We start from the raw sequence: 17947 nt of genomic DNA on the forward strand, positions 1-17947 counted from the left end.
TTGCAGACCTAATGAAAGGGTATAAGCTCTCAAATCTTTATTTTTATTTTTTTTTCGTTTATCGTTATTTTTTTTGTATTAGTTCTTATCATAGCCATAAAATTCCCATTGATCACAAACATGTATTGACCTAGTTGTGAAGTGCGTTGATCAAATATTTGAGTGATTAGATAAAAAATTTATGAATGTATATAAAGTGCCTACGAATATGTATGTCTAAGAAATCTATAAAACTACATATAAGATTTGAACCATTTAGAGTCTCATCCATACTATTTGATTTATTTTCCAACAATTCATGTTTTTCCATGAAATTTTAAACTTTTGAGTAATGTCAAAATGATTATATTGAAAATTTCAAATTAGAAATGTTTGCCCGTGGTGGAGGGTCTAATCGGTCTCAAAAGTAGGGGAGTGATCGGAGAAAATGCTCCCGCGGGAGCATAGAATCATCCTGGTGGCGATGGGGGAAACCCATCCCTTCTCTCTCGCATCGTCTCCACCGCGCCGCCATTTGAATTGGTATCAGTCTTTTCAGAGAGAGGGAGAGATTTAGAAATAGAGAGGTGTGTTTTTGATGGCAGGAGAGAGAGGAGAGGGTGGTGAGGTTCTTCCTCTTCCCTTGAGCAGGAGCAGCAGCAGAGGTGGTGTAGGGGGGAGAGGAATGAGGGGAAGGTGGATTATGTTCAGGAAGAGGAGAGAGAGATGGTTGGTGGTTTTGGGCGTGGTTTTGCACGCCATTTACATGCTTAGCATTTTTGATATATACTTCAAGACCCCCATTGTTCATGGCATGGACCCTGTCGAGCCTCGGATCAACCCCCCTGCCAAGCGCCTGGTCCTCCTTATAGGTACCTGCCCACTTCTCTCTTTCTCTCTATCCATCTCTCTCTCTCTCTCCACTTTCCTCAATCTATCCATCTCTTTCTTTCTCTCACTATTTCCTTCTCTGTCCATCTCCTTCTCTCCCAATCTTTCTCTTTCTCTCTCATTTCTCTATCTCTGTCCCATTTCTCACTCATTTCTCTTTCTACAGTTTTCCCATACCCATTTCTTGCATTTCTCTCTATCCCAATTTGTTTTTCTACAGTTTCCCCATACCCATTTCTTGCACTTCTCTCTCTCTCTCTCTATCCCAATTTGTCATTGTACCCATTACTCTCTACCTATCTCTCTCTTTACCCATTTCATTCTTTTTTGACTCTCACTCTGCCTACCCATTCTCTCTCTTTCATTTGTCTCTCCCCACTCTCTATCTCTTACTCACCACTTCTCTCTTTATCCATTACCATTTATCCCTTGCTATTGCAACATTCCTGCGAAATACTTTTGAAGAAATTCTGCATAAGTCTCAAAATCCAAATCCTGTTAACTGTCTCAAAAAAAAAAAAGTCTAAATCTTTCAAAAATTCAAATTGATGATACTTCTAGAACAACCTATGTTTCTTATGGGGATTGTATTGAATGGGACTATTTACCTTTGATACAACGAGGTCACAATGCTTATAACCATCTAACGTGAAATATGATAGAGTGGGTATATCTCAAAGTTTGAGAAAATTCATTTTGAACTTTGAGTTTGGTCAATTATATAAATGTAACCACCCAATTTCACATCCAATGATTAAGATTAATTGACTACCTTGTATCAAAGTTAAATGATCTTATTGTATACTTTTCCTTCTTTAGGTGGTTGATTCTAAAGATTGACAAGGTTGGGTTAACTGGTTTTGCAGCTGATGGATTACGTGCCGATAAATTTTTTGAGCCTGATGCTAAAGGGGAGTACAGGGCGTTATTTCTTAGAAATATTATGAAAACTAAAGGTCGATGGGGCATTTCACATGCTCGTCCTCCAACTGAATCGAGACCTGGGCATGTTGCAATAATTGCTGGCTTTTATGAAGACCCTAGTGCTGTTACAAAAGGTGATATTAGATAATCAGTATTTTGATAGAAGTTTCCTCTTCTTGGTAGAACGATAGTGCTTTCGTAGTTAAGCTTCAGCATGCGATTCCTTAGCCTCTTTGCCTTTATCTGCTCTTTGTTTGTTAAGAGGTTAGATCCTCTCAGCAATAACCTCTCAAGGTGGTAGTAGTCGTGTTTTAATCTTACCCAAACCGTAGGTTTGTAAGAGAGTCCCTTCTCAAACTTCCACTAAGTTGACACAGGACATCTGATCAAAACATGATAAGTTTGTGTTATAAGTTAGCACTTAGCATTTTTTTGTTTTCTTCCTTTTTTTTAAAAATTCTAATGGCTGATTAGACTTGATACCGGGGGGGGTTTACTGATCTATTTGCCTATTGATCACAATAGCCTTTTATAATTTACCTTGACCACTTTATTTTGATTACAACTGGGCCAGGATGGCCCAGCTGGCCTTGAAGGCCAGGCCGTCACAGTCAGGGTCCGGGCCTGTCATAGGGCCTTGTTATAAGGTCAGACTGGCCCGAATTATAGAAAGTTTTTTAGTTCAAAATGGGGTAAATGGGCTGAGCCAGCCCTTCACTGCGCCAGGCTTGCAATCAAGGCCTGTTGGCTTAACAGGCTTGGTCTGGGTAGGTGTGGGCGTGGTTAGGGCTGGGCTCAATAGTTGCGCCACCACTATTTTGTACAAAATTTTAAAAATATAATGGATTTCTAATAGACATTATTTCTATTTCTGTACTTTCTTTTAACTGTACAGTGTAAGAAATACACATATAATAGAAATAGTAAAGGAAAATAATATGTTTTTGAGGTTGGAAGGTATATATATATATATATATACACACACACACACACACACTATTGGAAGGGATAAAATGTTCGATAATTACAATGAAATCACCACAAAATTTTTTTAAAAAACTTAGGGTAATTTGTAATCTAAAAAAATTGCAGTGCAATTTAACTAAGAACAAACTATAGTAAATGAATTAAGTATTGAAACTTTTTTTTGAGTAGAAGGAATTATCAAGAGGAGAGAAAGGTTTTGTGGCTACCAGGTTGAAGGGCATCCTCTAATCTGATGGCAACAGTTACAGGCAAGTCGTGTTGGAAAGGAGGAGAAAGTATGACTTGGCGAGAGATGAAATCGTGGATGAAAGACAAGTTTGTCCCGTCTGATTGTTTTCTAGAGTTGTATCAGAAATTTCACCACCTGTGAGTCTGTGACAAAAAAATAAAAGCATTCAAGAATATATAGATGACTTCTTCTTGTTGATGAGCTGTAATGAGATTCATGATGATGATGATCAACTTGTGACATAGTACATTAGTGGGCTGAAAATTCAGATCCAAGATGAGCTGATTTTGAAATTTCAACATCGATGAAGCCTAAGGTGGAGATGAAATTGGAGAGGAATTGTTCCAATTGCTCCTTTGATTGGGAATCATCTTCAAGTTCCGAGGGCCTTGCTGCTAGTTTGCCTTTGAGTTTTTGCAATGGGGCAAAGGTAGGCAAGGGCACTGATACAAATAAAACCCATCAAATTCAAGAACAGGGTCCTAAGTGCTTGAATTGTGGTGGGCCTGGTATAGGTCTTTTGACTTCCCCAAGAGGTAGGCTGGACCCCATATGAAGAAGAAGATGATTACGAAGGGGATGTTGAGAAGGGGCCAGTTTATGATGAAGAGTCTGGAAGCGCAACAACAAAATTGAATCTAGATTAAAGGGACTTCCTCGTAATTAGGTAATTGTTATGTACTCCTTTGGTGGTGGAAGAACCATGATGGTAAACTGATACCTTCAATAATAGATGTATAGTCCAAGGGAAAGTATGCATTATTACAATTGATAGTGGAAGTAGTATTGTATCACGTTAGATGGTGGATAAGCTCAATTGGAGTGTTAAAAGCATCTATAGTCGTACAAGATTTCATGGTTTAATAGAGGTAATGATACCCTGATGAATTCTCATTTTCTAGTTAATTTAATAATTGATAAAGCACGTTGAGGAGCTTGCTTTGTGTGATAGTGTTGAGGTTTTTGCCTTTAAAGCCCGTGAGAGCATGTAAATAAAAATAATTATAGCGGATTATATACTTCAGTGGGAGTGTGTGTGTTGGTTGATTGACCTAGGATTAGGCGGTCTATGAACCTGGTCATGTCCAAAACCTTTATCCTTGGGTATATGCCATTACTGTTGAGGATTTTGAAAGGGTCATCCCTTGTTGAGGCTTGAGAGATGTTCATGGATGGTTTGTAGGCTAGGAGAACTTTGTGGTCCCCAGTGTGTGGGTGTAGGCTTGTGAGAGTGAGGGCTAAAATCCTCAACAAACTTTCGCATGGTATGTGCACATGATAGCTATATATTGGGAAGCAATCCTGCAAAAGGATACATGTACATGTGCATAGAGAGTCCCCCTTGCACTATAGTGATATGTGCGTTTGACTTTCTTTTAAGGGGGGAACATGTAATCCACATTTTGGGACCATGATTCCGCTATTTATTGGCTAGCTTTGGTGAGCCAATTGCGAGCCCCTGCATGAGACTATGGGTCATTGGTCTCGTTGGGTTGGTTTGAGAAGATAACCAAGGATCACAGTTACTGGGTCGGGTGGAGTGCCTAACAGTCACTTTTTCTTGACCCATTGGTACCAATCCACTTCTATTTTTTCAGCTCAAGAAATGGATTTGGTTTTTAGAAAATTTCAAAATTTTTAAAATCATTTCAGCATTTAAAACCCCTAAAAAAATGCATTTTCGTACTTTTTGTTTTGGTTGGGGCTAAGTGGGATACAATTTTTTTTTTGGGAAGGGTTTTTTGTGTGTGGGTGTGTGTGGGGGGGGGGGGGGGGGGGGGGTGGTGGTGGGGGTGGGGGTGGGCGTGGTGGCAAGGGCCCAACTCCCACTCGTGAGGTTCTACATGGAGTGGGACAAGGGGCTCACTAGGGCCACATGCTGACATGGTGATCAGCCCATTATATTTCAAAATTGTATTATATCTATTTACAACAAATGTTTTGCTAAAGGACATCTTGAGAAAATCTTCGAAAAAGATCTTGTGAGCATATTTTGTGGGAGTAGAGAATATTTTGTGCTCGGAAAATTATTATTTCAATCTTTGAATTTGACCAAATATCTTTGACTTTGAATTCCTACAATCTCTTTGTGTGAGGAGGAAATTCTAGTAAAAAAAGAAGATGAGATTTGATTGGTATTGTCCTAGGTTGACCAAAAGTGGATGTAGGTTAAAGATTTAGGGGATAAGGTTTTCTAGATTCTTGATGGCTGATTCTTGGGATGGATGGCTCCGCTTTATTTCTCTCTCACTCGTATATTACCTAGGGGTCCCCTGGCCAAGAGGAATTCTAATTCAGATAGGCATATTTGGACTCCCTTGAAAGCTATAAATAGAGGGTAGCCCTCCTCATTTTAACCACCTGATTTCTTAGCCTTTCTCTCTCTCCTCTCTCCTCCACACCTTTCTCTCACTCTCATCTCTCTCTGGTCTCTTTGGAGGGAGTGGCACGCACCACCTTAGAAGACCTAAGGGGGTGGTACACACCACCTAGGGCTCATAGAGGGAGGCACGCCAAGCCCTTGACAGCAGAAAGGGTGGTGCCTTGTTGCATGCCTTAAGTGTCCCAAAGGGTTACAAGAAACCCTAGATCTAGCTTATGCTCTCTAAACCTCAGATTTGAAAAAGGTATTGCCTAAGGAGCTTCTTGACTCAAAGAATTCAGTAGGGCTAATGTCATCAAAGTGCGCCATTGATCAAGTAATCAAGTGTGGGGTGTATTTAAGTTCTAAGTGTGTGAACCTAGGCAAAGTTGAGTAAGTCTTCCCTGCTGTTCCTTGATTGTTTTCAGTCATTATTGCATCATTTATTATAACTTCTAAGAACTTTATTGGTATTGGAATTCGCAGTGAAAGTTTGAATTCAACCCTTGGATTTGGCCATTTTTATTTGGCAGTAAAAGGAAGTTCCTATGTTGTATTTACAGTTGATTTTCTTATTTACAGCATTGTTTTGTGGCACCTATAAGTGTATAATCAGTTATATGAATGAAAGAAAAGAGAATTTTTTTTATTTTTTTCCCTAGAATTCCACAGTCACTTATTTAAGATATGTTACCAATGGATGCATGACATATATTATTGGGTCACCCATGACGATATGACTGCTTCGCCATACACAATGAGAGACACAATACGTATATATATTGATGAATGGGGTTAACATTACTTTGCAACCATTAAAAGAGGAAAATGAGCCTGACTTTCAAGAAGGTGGAGGATGAGCTTATTCTCTCAGAATCGGTTTCTTGAGGTAAGAGTAGGGGGTTATATATGCTTTAATTGCAAAAGATTCTTCTCATCTTGATTCTATAGCTCGTGCTGTTGAACTATTGACTGATGATTTTAAGGATATTGTGCCTGATGAGTAGGCTTTACCCCCAATGAGAGAGATTCAATATTGTATTTATGTAGCCCCTAGTGCTCCTATCTCTAACTTACCTCATTATGGTGTGAGCCCATAATTGTATGAAGAATTGCCTAAAGCAATTCACCGATTTATTAAATATGGGGCTAAATTGTGAGAGTTTTCCTTGTTATATCCCTTCCCTATTGACACTTAAGAAAGATGGTGTTTGGCATATATGTTTGGATAGTAGGGTTCTTAACAAGATAACAATGAAGTCCCACTTCATGATCCCTCGTCTCGATGATATGTGGATATGTTGACAGGCTCTAAGGTTTTTTCTAAGATTGATTTAAAAGGCGAGTATCATCAAATTAGGATCCCCTTAGGGATGAGTGGAAAATCGCATCAGATTTGCGAGTGGGTGGATATGCTGTTTGGATTATCCAATGCCTTGAACACTTTTATTAGGGGTAATGAATCGGGTTCTTTGTCCCTTTATATGGAAATTTGTTGTGGTGTATTTAGATGGTTCTTATTTATAGTCCAACTGATGTTGAGCCCTTGGGTCATCTGAGATAGGTGATGGAGAAGCTGTTTGGGAATTTGAAGAAGTGCTTTTCTATGACAGATATCTTGGTGATCTTGGGGTTTTTAGTCTCAGCCGAAGGAGTTGAGGTTGATTAAGTAATAGTGCAAGCAATTGTGGACTGGCCTACACCGAAAACCATTAAGGGAGGTGAGCAGTTTCATAGGTCGGCTACTTTTTACAGGAGGTTGATTGAAAATTTGAGCAATGTGATTGCCCTGTGACCAATTGTATGAAGAAAGGGGTATTTGAGTGAACAAAGGCATCCAATGAAAGTTTTAAACTTGTTGAGATTTTGGGAATTCTAGATTTTGGGAACGTTTTGCTGGTGTATTGTGATGGTTCATTTGTGGGCATTGAGATTGTTCTAAGCTTAGAAGGCAAGTTGGTCGCCTTCTTCAATGAGAAGTTGAACGAGTCCAAGGTCAAGTACTCCACTTATGATTTGGAGTTTATGCTATTGTGCAAGCCCTTCGTTGTTGGTGGAGTCACCTTATATGGGGGGAATTTGTCTTGTTTTAGGCCTTGAAATTCTTAAATGTCTATAAGAATCTAAATTGAAGACATGCCAAGTGGATTTCTTATTCGCTCCTAATGTTCAAAAATGCGGATTTGGGCGCCTAGACGTTTTGGGTGGCGGCCAGGCGCCCGCTTAGGAACTGGGTACCCTCACAATCCTTAAAAAAATTGAACCCCCCTCCCCATCCCCACTTGATATGAGTTTTAAATGAATATATAAGATTAAGATGTTATTATGTTAGTTTTACAATAAGACTTTACTCATTAAGATATCATTTAATTAAGAATTTAAGAATTAAAATATATAATGTGATATCATTAAGATCTTAGTTTCATTTTAAGAATTAAGACTTAACTCATTAAGCTATCACATAAGTACGTAATCAATTATTTATCAAATAAAGAAAAACAAAAATAATAGAATATCAAAACATGACACATTGTACAAAAAAGGAATCAACTATTCATAAAAGAATACGATATATGCTCAATTTCATCGTCCAAATGAGAAAAAAAATCAGTGAATCACAAAAAAATCAATCTTTTACTTACAAACACATAAATATATCGTAAGAGAAAAAAAAAAAGTAAAAGAAAATACACATGATTCACAACATAATATATTGTAGCAAAACAAAATCAAAACCCTCTTTCAAATATGATAATACTTTAAAAATATCAAAAAGTCGGTGCAAAGTTCCTCTATTGGGTCGGCAAAAGTTCTCAAAATCAACTGCTAGAGCTCCAAATCCATGTCAATGTCGGTGCAAAGTTCCTCTATTGCCTTTGTTTTGCGAAGAAATTGAAAAAATAAAAAATTTATCGATCTTTTGATAGTTCACAAAAGAGTGGTTTTGGGGAGGTTTTCTCACCCAAAAGGCCACTGGTTTTGATTTGAGGGTTTAGAATACCCCCCAAAACCCTTTTCCCCCCTTCTTGGGGGGGAAAATTACTTTTTACCCTCACCGAGGGTTTGTTTTCCACCCGTCCGCAAAGTGTCGTGGGGTGCTGCTTAGGCGGGTGCCCAAACAGTAGCTCCTAGGCGGCATCTTACCTGCCTAGGCGGTCGTCTAGAGACAGGGAACATAATGACCTTGCCCAGATAGTGCCTAGGTGTTTTTTGAATTTTTTTGCCTAGGCGGTTGGGTGGCCGAATTTTCGAACACTGTTTGCTCCCAACCCATTTGATCAAATTTCATGCCAGGCCAAGTTCACCTAAAATGGAATTGTCAACAGATTGATGGGGATGTCCCCTTCATGAGTTCGTATATGAATAGACACCAAATAAGGTGTTTGATTTGATACCTCTTCTAGGCTGGAGCAGGTTAGCAGTGTTGTAGAAGCACTGGCAGTGCATCTCAATAAAGTTCATATGTAGATGTGAGAGAAGCTTTAGGAGATATACATTAAGTGCAAAATTGATGCCGACCACATCTCCCAACCTTCGTGGTGTTCCCTCTTTGGAATCTTGCTCTGGCATTCTGGGATGGGACCTTTAAGGGATCTCAGTTTTTCAATTTTGCGATCTCAATTGCCATTTTCATGGTTATCGATCCCCACTGTTTGGTATACCCACTATAGGGGATTCTTGCCTTAAGAATCAAGATAACAAACAAATTGATGTTCTCCTTTATTTATAGACAATTGTCAATACAACTATACTTCATAGTTACATTTTTTTTTTGTCTCTAAATAAAGAGATCCTCATTTGATTAATTTTATGTAGCCCTAAACTATATGCTCTTTAAGGTTGGGAGCAAGATCCCCAAAAGGTTGGGATCAAGCTTCAGAAAGGTCAGGATCAAGACCCTTGAAGGTGTGATCGCGATCCCGAACACTTAGGATCACGATCCCTAAAATATGCATTGAAAAAACAATACTCCCAACCATAGGGATCTTTTAGCCTTTCATGATCCTGCTCTCCCTATCCCAATCCCAATCCCAATCCCGATCCCGATCCCGATCCCGATCCCTCTCTTTAGTCCCAACAATTATGATTGGTCAATGTCATGTACTCCAAAAGATTAGTGATGACACTTACGAAATTGAGATTCCAAATGGGCATGGGTGAATCTTATCTTTGATGCTTTGGGTCCATATCAATGTCATAGGGTACATGATGATATGGAGGTTGCTGAGTATGGTTCAAGTGCCTTAGGAGGATGCCAAGGCGATGTCCAATGTTCTTGACATTCCGACGATTACTACCCATCGCGGTTCCTATGATCATATTTGATCCAATAGAAAGATATATGGATAAATAAATTTGTGGATTTCCAAGGAAGACTATGCAAACTGATGAAGAAGCATGGATGAAGTTCTAGGGCGAACATAACCCGAGGGTTAGTTCTCTTTGACCAGGGAGATTGATGGAGGCAGGTTCCACGAGCAAACTTCAAAGGTCATGTTCAGTGATGTAGATCCTTTTCCTAGCCAAGTTTGGTAGGAAAAATCATGCAGATATTGGTGTTGAAAGGGGCAACAAAATTTATTCTAACATTAGAGTGAAAAGTTATACCTATCAGAAGTTGCAGTATCAATTTAGAGGGATGGAGTAGCCTTTGTTCTTTTGATATTATGTTTAGTTTTTGTCGCCCCCTAATTAGGAGTCATATTTACATTAGAATTAGGATTAAGGCTGTCCAAATTAAGTCCAAAAATAGGGGTTGTATTAGGGTTTTGATTCAACCTTGATAGCTATTAAGAATTTGGTTAATTGATAATTTGAGTTGAATTCAAGGGAGGCATTGATGCCATGCTCGTTGGCTTCCAATTTTATTTTCAGTCAATCCATTAGTTCTGTGATTTCTTTATGTTAATCTTGAATTTGCTTCACCGTCTTACTTTATAACATCTAATTAGAAACCATGTCCACCAAGAGTATAAATTATAAGGTAATTTATTATATTTGATTGTTTTCATAATGTTTATTTTTTTGAGAAAAGGTTAGCTTTATATATATTGAGTATTGGTTACAGCAAAGCAATATAGAAGGCATCCCACAAATTGGGTGCTCAGATTACAAGAGTGTAGTAAGAAAAGAGACCAGGAAATAGAAAGAGTTTAAAGACAAGAAAAAGGCCAAGAGCCAGGGGAGAGGCTGTAGGGATTGTTGCTGCGGAGAGGTGGCAGTCAGAGCTGTAAACGCGCCAGAGACTGTAGCACCTTGGAGTGTCTTTCGGTTAAGTTGTATCGCATGAGTGAAGATGGTGGTCCTAGAAGGCTGACGTCCATCGGAACCCTGCAAAAAGGATAAGAGGGGACTTGATCGAGGGAGAGTAGGATGGGAGTAACGGGATGAAGAGTGGAAAGAGATGAGCTTAAGTTTAGAAAAAGCAGGATAGAGAGGGAAGAGAGGTGGTTAGTAGAGGGTTATAGGAAGACGAGGAACTAGAGGACATGGATGGAAGAAGAAGAGAACTTGAAGTGAAGAGATAGAGGGGGTAATGTGTAGGCATGCAGAAAAAGGGATGAAGAGCATAAGAACGTAAGCGATGCGAGAGGGGATTGTTAGGAGGGGAAAAAGGGGGAGAGGAGGGCAGAGGCTGTTGTTTGGGGAGACGAACTGTCCCCTATATATATATATATTCTTTTTTTTTTCTATTTTTTCCTCTTTTTCTTTTCCTTTCTTTTTTTCTCTCTTTTTTTTGTGGTATACTTCTCCCTTGAGGGAAGAGGGGAGAAGGGGAGAAATGAAGGAGGGGTATAAGAGAGCGAAATTTCAAGGCATTAGGGATGTACCTGTGGCATGGCGGCTCCTTCCTTGGCAAGCCTGTCTGCTTCAGAGTTGGCTTCTCGTGGGATGTGCGTGAATCTGACCTGTGAGATGGAGCTGCAAAGGAAATCAATATGTTCATAAATAGTGTAGAGGCGCCATGGCATTTGGTGCCGATGTGAAGCCCAAAAAATTGAGTTGTTGGAGTCGGATTCACTAATGAGCCCTTGGTAAAGCAGCTCTGCTTGTGATACTCTCTTGAGACCTTTTAGGAGTGCTAAGGCCTCAGCGGCGGTTGAGTCAGAGACTCCAATGTGTTCTGTAAAGGGTTATGGGTGGAGACTAAAGGACGAACAACATGTGTTCGGCAGGGTTGTCGAGGCCCCGAATGTTCCGGCAGAGGTCCTTCATCGGGGGAGTTGGGGTGGCAGGAGGATTTCCTGTGGGACCTCCTCTTTGTAGGGCTAATTGAGAAAGCTGATAGCAGGGAGGTCGGCTAGGCCGAGCTCTTAGGGGTGCCGTAGTTCACTCCAGAAAGCAGGTTTGCTAATTCCTTGGGGCCTCCAGTAGGTTTATGTTTGGGGGTCACCTGATTGCTCCTACGGTTTCCCTAAGGTGGTTAGTGAGGTTTTAAAAGTCCCTGTCAAAGGCCAGCTCCATGGTATCGATCATCTCTGGCAGGTTGCATTCTCCTTTGTTGATCTTGGCTAGCTATTGCGGATCGGTAGATGAGGATTGGATATTGGAGTTGAAGTCGCCTGCTTGTTGGGAAGAGGGAGCATTAAGAGGGACAAAAGAGTGGGGAGGGGCAGTTGGCAAGAGGGGTGGTAAAGGAATTGGATTGAATAGGGGTGTCTGGCGAGGCTTCTGAAAAGATAAAGAGAGGGGAGGTTTGGGTTGCGGCATTAGGTGAAAGGGGGAAACTCGGAAAGTTAACATAAGTCGAGGAGAATGTGGGGTGGGAGGAGTGGGACAACTAGGGAACTAGAAGGGAGGGGGGGGGGGGGGGGGTACCATCCATCGAGGTAGGAGCTTGGCCGTTGTTTCTAGTGACGCTACATGGGGATGAGTTGAAGAGCAAGCAAGTTAAGGGAGAGTGATTGGGTGAATGGGTTGGGACAGAGGGGAGGGGAGGAGTGAATGGGATGGGGATCAGGGGAAGAGAGGAAAGGGGGAAGGGAGCAGAGATGGGGTGAGAGAGGGAGATGGGTGTAGGCGGCGGAGAGGGAGGGGAAGAGTTGGAAGGGGAAATAGGGGGGTGCATGGGTATGAGCGGACATGGCTGGAACTGGAGGGGCATGCAATGGTGGGAGGCGAAGGGTGTGAGAATGAACTGGGGAGGGTAGAGAGAAGGGCAGTGAGAGAGAAGGGGAAGATAAGGAGGGGCTCGAGGAGCCGTTCTCAATAAAAGGGGATGAATGATGAGGATTGCCAGGTGTTATAGAGGTATGGTGGGAGCGAGGAGAGGATAACTGCTGCGCAGTGGTTGTCCTCAGGCTGGGGGCCTGAGAGAGAGGTGGGGAGGATGTGAGGAAGGAACATGCTGCGAGGAGGAACACGTGGCGGATAGGGGGGATGGAGTGTGGAGGGGAGTTAATGTGAGAGGGAACATGAGTGGGTGGCGACGCATGCGAAGAGGTGTGCTGGATGTGTATGGAGGAGCCTCTAGTATTAATGGGGGCAATTGATGACTGACTTGGCTTGTCGTGCAAGGACGGCACGACGACCGACAATTAAAAAGAGATAGTTTAGAGTTCGAGGATGACGAGGAAAGGATGACACATTGGACGACCTAGGCTCCAGTGCCATAATGGGGGAGGGGGCGGCGGGGATTCTAAGGAAGATCATTTGGGATGGGAGCAGAGAAGGGTTGGGAGAGAGGATGGTCTAGGGTGCCTTGAGGGTAGGGACCAAAAACAGGTTGAGGGGAAGTATAATCCGGGGTACATTGTGGACCACCAGACCTAGGAGGCTTAGGAACATGTTTAGAATTCTTCCAATGTACTGTGGTCCAGCCTTTGTGGTTTGGACTGGGTCGGTCATGGCAATTAGAGCCCTGAATGGAAACCTTATGTGGTATGAAAATTCGTTACAGTGGAGGTGGAGGAGTTTGGGGATGTTGTCGATGGACACTGAGGCGATCAATAAGATGATGTTCCTTAAAGGGAGGGTGCCAAATGATTTCCAGTACACCAAAACGAATTCACCGCTGCTATCACCAATTGTTTTGAAGGCATACTGGTACCAGAGGTGTAGAGGAACTCCTATCAAGATCCAGATGCGTCCATTTGCTCATTCTAATGCTTCAAGAATAATAGTCCTCCTTGAAATATTAGGTTTGAATTGGGGACATCTAGAGGACAAGAAGTGAGGTCTTAGAGAGATGAGATACTTGCGGTAGTGAAAAAGCTTACAAGTGAGTTGAGGGGTCTTGAGAACTTGTTGAAGCCATTTGTTAATGCCCTTAACGTCATTATGCTGGGGGGAAACCAATGTAAGAGATTCTAAAGGAAGAGAGACGTTCTTCAATCGTTGGAGAACTGAAAAGCCAGACATGGAGAGTGGAGTTAACAAAAGAGACATGGTATTAGGTTTTTGACTTTGCGGGAGTAAGGGAAGGTTCTGTTGGAGGGGGGGGGGGGGGAGCTAGTGGAGGCTAAGAGGTGCTATCTATGCGTAAGTTTTTGGGTGGCAGAGGGTAGAGAAGGGTTGAAAGAGGTTGAAGGGGGGGGCATGTGGGTGAAGGATGGAGGTGGGAAGTTTATCCAGGGGGTGAATGAATTGTCTATTATGCCTGTAAAGGGGTGGCGAAGGAACTGTTGTTTCCTTAGACTTCATGGCTTTATGGTGAGAATGTATTGGAATGTCGGATATGAAGGCAGTGGCTCTCTATCATTCTTAGGGTGTAAATTCAAAACAGTTTTCTCCTTTTCTTTTATTAACAACCCGGGTAATTGTACTTACAATGCCAAAATTCATAGCAGAAGTAGAAAATAAATCCTACTACAATATATGTATCTTAACTCTTACTGCCTTTAAGAAAATAAACTTAATTTCATAGAATGAATTCTATTGCAACGTGATATCTAGATCAAATGAGAATCCCAGTTCGGAATCCTAGTTCAAACAAGAACCATAACTCAAAAGAGAAATTCTAATATGAATTAGAATCATGAATATTCAACTAAAAATAAATTAGGTAATAAAGTTGGCAAAGACTTACATGAATTTTGTCTACGGTCACCCTTGTAGGACTTAGCACACCGGATACCCTAATTACCAAACCGATGACGCACTAATCCTTGGCCCTGTGCACTAATCCTTGGCCCTGCTTGAGTCCTCCAAATTTGGAAGGCATCTATGGCAATACCCTCTCACGTAACTGGCGCGCTGAGAGCATGAAATCGAAACAACCGAGTATTTTTTCAACCCAAAACACGTGTATCCTTTCAACCCAAAACTAGGGCATGCCACAATGTAGCACCATCCTCGAACCACAAGACCAAACTAGGCTGGGCGTATGCTCCTCTTAGGCTAGCCTGGGTGGTATGCCAGCCTCTATGGCCTTGCCTCACTAGGGGTGTGCATAAACCTTAAGGGAGAGAGAGGGGACTAGAGAGAGATTTAGAGAGAGAAAAATGTGGAGAGAGGGAGAAGGGGGGAGAGATAGAGGGAGAGGTCTTTGTTTGAATATTTAATCGGAATGAAGGGGGTTTGCCCATTTATATAGGCCTTCATGGCCTACAAAATTCCATCTTCCAATAGGAAAGAAATTTGACCATGATTAATCTTAGGTAATTTTGACGTGAAGAGAGAATTAAATATGAGCCATCCATTTCTTAGATCAACCATTATGGTTAGGCAGGAACCCTAGAACCGTTATTCCTCTGGTCCTTGAGCCACATCCACTTCTATTCAAACATGGATTAGATATTTCATAATCCCATTAAATGTGGACTTTTATTTCACATAGAAATAAATTCCCATTATTTTAGAAATCTAAAGTCAAAGAGAGATCTATTCCACAGTCAAAATATATTTTCTAAATTTCTCATAAAGGTTTCCTTAACTAACTCTCATCAAAATAGGAGCCTTATGGGGCGTCATTTTAAATGTGAGGCATAAAAATGGCCCTTGTGGGCCCCACGTCCCACCCCATGTAGGCTCCTCACTTGTGGGGATTGGGCCCTTGGCTCCCCCATGTGGGTCCCACTCCAAAAACCTTGCCCTAAAGAGACAAGAAATTTCGTTTTTAGGGTTTTTAATGAACAATTTTTTAAATTTGAAAAAATTTAAAATCATAGCAGCATAAGTAAAGTTGGAAGACAATATTTCTGCGTTTCCAAAAAATTCCAAAACAGATTTAAAACAAATCTAGAATTGGATTGGTACTAATGGATCATGAAAAGTAACATATCCAGGGCACTCCACCTATGCTAAAATTCATGATCCATAACTGTCCTCTTAAACTAATGCAACATGAAGAATGACCCACAGTCAATCACAAGGGCGGGCTCATGATTGGCCCGTCAAAGCTATCCAATAAATGGCGGAACCATGGATCTAGTGTATGGATTTTAGGTTCCTCCCTTAAGAGCAAGTCATATCCATTATCCATAAGGATTCACATGCACATCACTATAGTGCAAGGGGACACTCTCATACACATTCACGGTTCCCTCTTATACGGGTGCTTCCCAGAATGCGGCTGTCATGTGTACATGCTGTGCAGTAGTTGTTGAGGATTTGTCCCTTGCCTTCATAGGCCCGCAGCTTTACACGGGAATCTTGGCGGGTTCCGGGCTCTTGTCATAATCCCTTGGCATCTCTTCGACCTCAACAAGGGATGACCCACTGAAAACCTCCGTGATGGTGCTTATGTCCAGGGAGTGTTTTGGACATGACCTTGGGCCATGGACCGCCAACCTCAAGGTCAGTCAACCATCACCCCTACTAGAGTGTGAACATCCACTATAAAATGTTTTTCTCTCAGGGCCTTTAAAGGCCACAAACCCCAACATGATTCTCCTTGTATAATTTGAAATAGTCTAGCATATGGGGCAACTCTGCCCTCCATACTTTTGCCTCCGTATGCCTGTAAGTGATCCTTGACAGCGCACTTTGGTTTTTCTAAGGAGGATGTCATTGACTTTAATGTTTTCACTTATATATCATTTGTGGTTTAGGGATACATTATAACTACAGTTCTTATTTTTTATTTTTATTCTCTCTTTATCTACCTTGCATTAAAGTTTTGAGAGTTCTTAATGAGCTCTGATTCTTTGATGCCATTTTGTTCAATCTTGTTTTTTGACAAGTCATTCATTTTCCTTCCCAAAAGTTTAGAAACTCTTGTTTTTTAAGGCGCATATGATTTCTTGACCAATGCTGCATTTTTTATCTTTACCGGAGGTAAGGCAGGACAAACAAAAACTTGCTTCACACGCCATTTGTACTGGTTTAACAGTTGGATTCTATGACCTGATATTTGGTGGTAATATTATTATGTTTTTGCTGGAAAAGATGCTCACTGTATTTGTGCAATTTTGGTAACTTTTTCTTTTTAGTTACTGAGTTACTGCCTTGACATCTCTTTACCTTTATTTCTTTATTTTACTTGTGCTTCTTTTTCATTTAATAAAATTTTCTCGCCTGGCACAAGAAAGGATGTGCTTGATTTTCATTCATGAATATTTGGGTTATATTACTTTTTCTGTCTCATTATCTGATTACATCTATTAAAACCCAATTTTTGATATTTAACTTAGAAGCTGATTGCTTTTTCCAAAACTTCTGGGTATTTCGTGTTTTATTGGTGATGGTTTAGGTTTGTTTTAATTGCTAAGATTGTCTCTTTTCTTTTGTTGCTAAGAAGTCACTAGACGTATTTGCAGGTTGGAAGGCGAATCCTGTTGAATTTGACTCAGTTTTTAACCGAAGCCACCATTCATTTGCTTTTGGGAGTCCAGATATTGTTCCTATCTTCTGCAGTGCCTTACCTCACAGCAGCTGGAGGGTCTATCCACATGAATTTGAAGACTTTGCAACTGGTTTGTGGACCCAAGAAGTTTGAAATGTGATTCAGTTATGTTGTCATTCTTTTTGTGGGGTTTGGTTGGGCATTTCGTGCTAATTCCATGTAAAGTAGTATCCTGAATCCACTTTACTTTTTGAATCAATATATTGTATCTTTTGGGTATTTCTGAAAAGTAGAATTATTTTACAAAACATCTAAATACTTTATTTGGATTAGATCTATTAAACATCATGTGTGTGCTTAGATACACAACCAGATACCATGGTACTCTCTCTCTCCCCCCCCCCCCACCCCTCCTCACAGTATTTCATTTAGAGGAAAAATGTGTTGCTTTATATATACGTCTGCTTCAATGCATGTGCTGAAACATGATGTCCTTCAAACTGAATGATAGGCTTTCTTTAGCTTCCTTTAGAAACTTGGGCGTAAGACTTAGGACTCACCTGAGTTGGCTTGGTAGGGGTGCTGGTCGAGTTTCATAGTACATGGCTGCGGATATAAATTTTCTAGTTCTTTTACTTTTTTGCTTTTGAACTTGGTCTGTTACCTACTTTTTATTGAGAAATGCTGATCATTCTCCTCATATCTGTGTCTAATATCTGGCCTATGTCTACACTTTCTAATGATAGGAGGCAACTAGTTGAGGACTTGTAGTTCGAGAGAGGATTCTCTTGGATTTATTATATCTTTTATGTATTCCATTTTTTAATTAGCTTGCTGACATGTCCATGGT

At 40.8% G+C, this 17947-nt stretch overlaps 1 protein-coding gene across 9 annotated transcripts in view; it reads left to right on the plus strand.

Moving 5' to 3' along the window:
• The first annotated feature begins 373 nt into the window (after positions 1-373).
• LOC18446357 (sulfatase and phosphatidylinositolglycan class N domain-containing protein) overlaps positions 374-17947 on the plus strand; it is an 84592-nt gene continuing 67018 nt past the window's right edge. For 7 of the 9 annotated variants that reach the window (XR_016047180.1, XR_016047182.1, XR_016047181.1 and 4 more), the window contains exons 1-3: positions 374-851; positions 1737-1928; positions 17072-17227. Coding sequence is in view for 2 of the 9 variants with exons in the window: in XM_020674961.2 (XP_020530620.1) it covers positions 578-851; positions 1737-1928; positions 17072-17227 (622 nt within the window). In the remaining 7 variants the exon portion in view is untranslated. Of the gene's footprint in view, positions 852-1736; positions 1929-17071; positions 17317-17947 lie in introns of those variants that run through there. The other 2 variants (XM_020674962.2, XM_088855287.1) reach the window with 2 other exon arrangements.

The sequence above is a fragment of the Amborella trichopoda genome, chromosome 13 (genome assembly GCF_054954075.1).
Source record: "Amborella trichopoda isolate Santa Cruz 75 chromosome 13, AtrichopodaSantaCruz75HAP2 v2.0, whole genome shotgun sequence".
Taxonomy (NCBI): domain Eukaryota; kingdom Viridiplantae; phylum Streptophyta; class Magnoliopsida; order Amborellales; family Amborellaceae; genus Amborella; species Amborella trichopoda.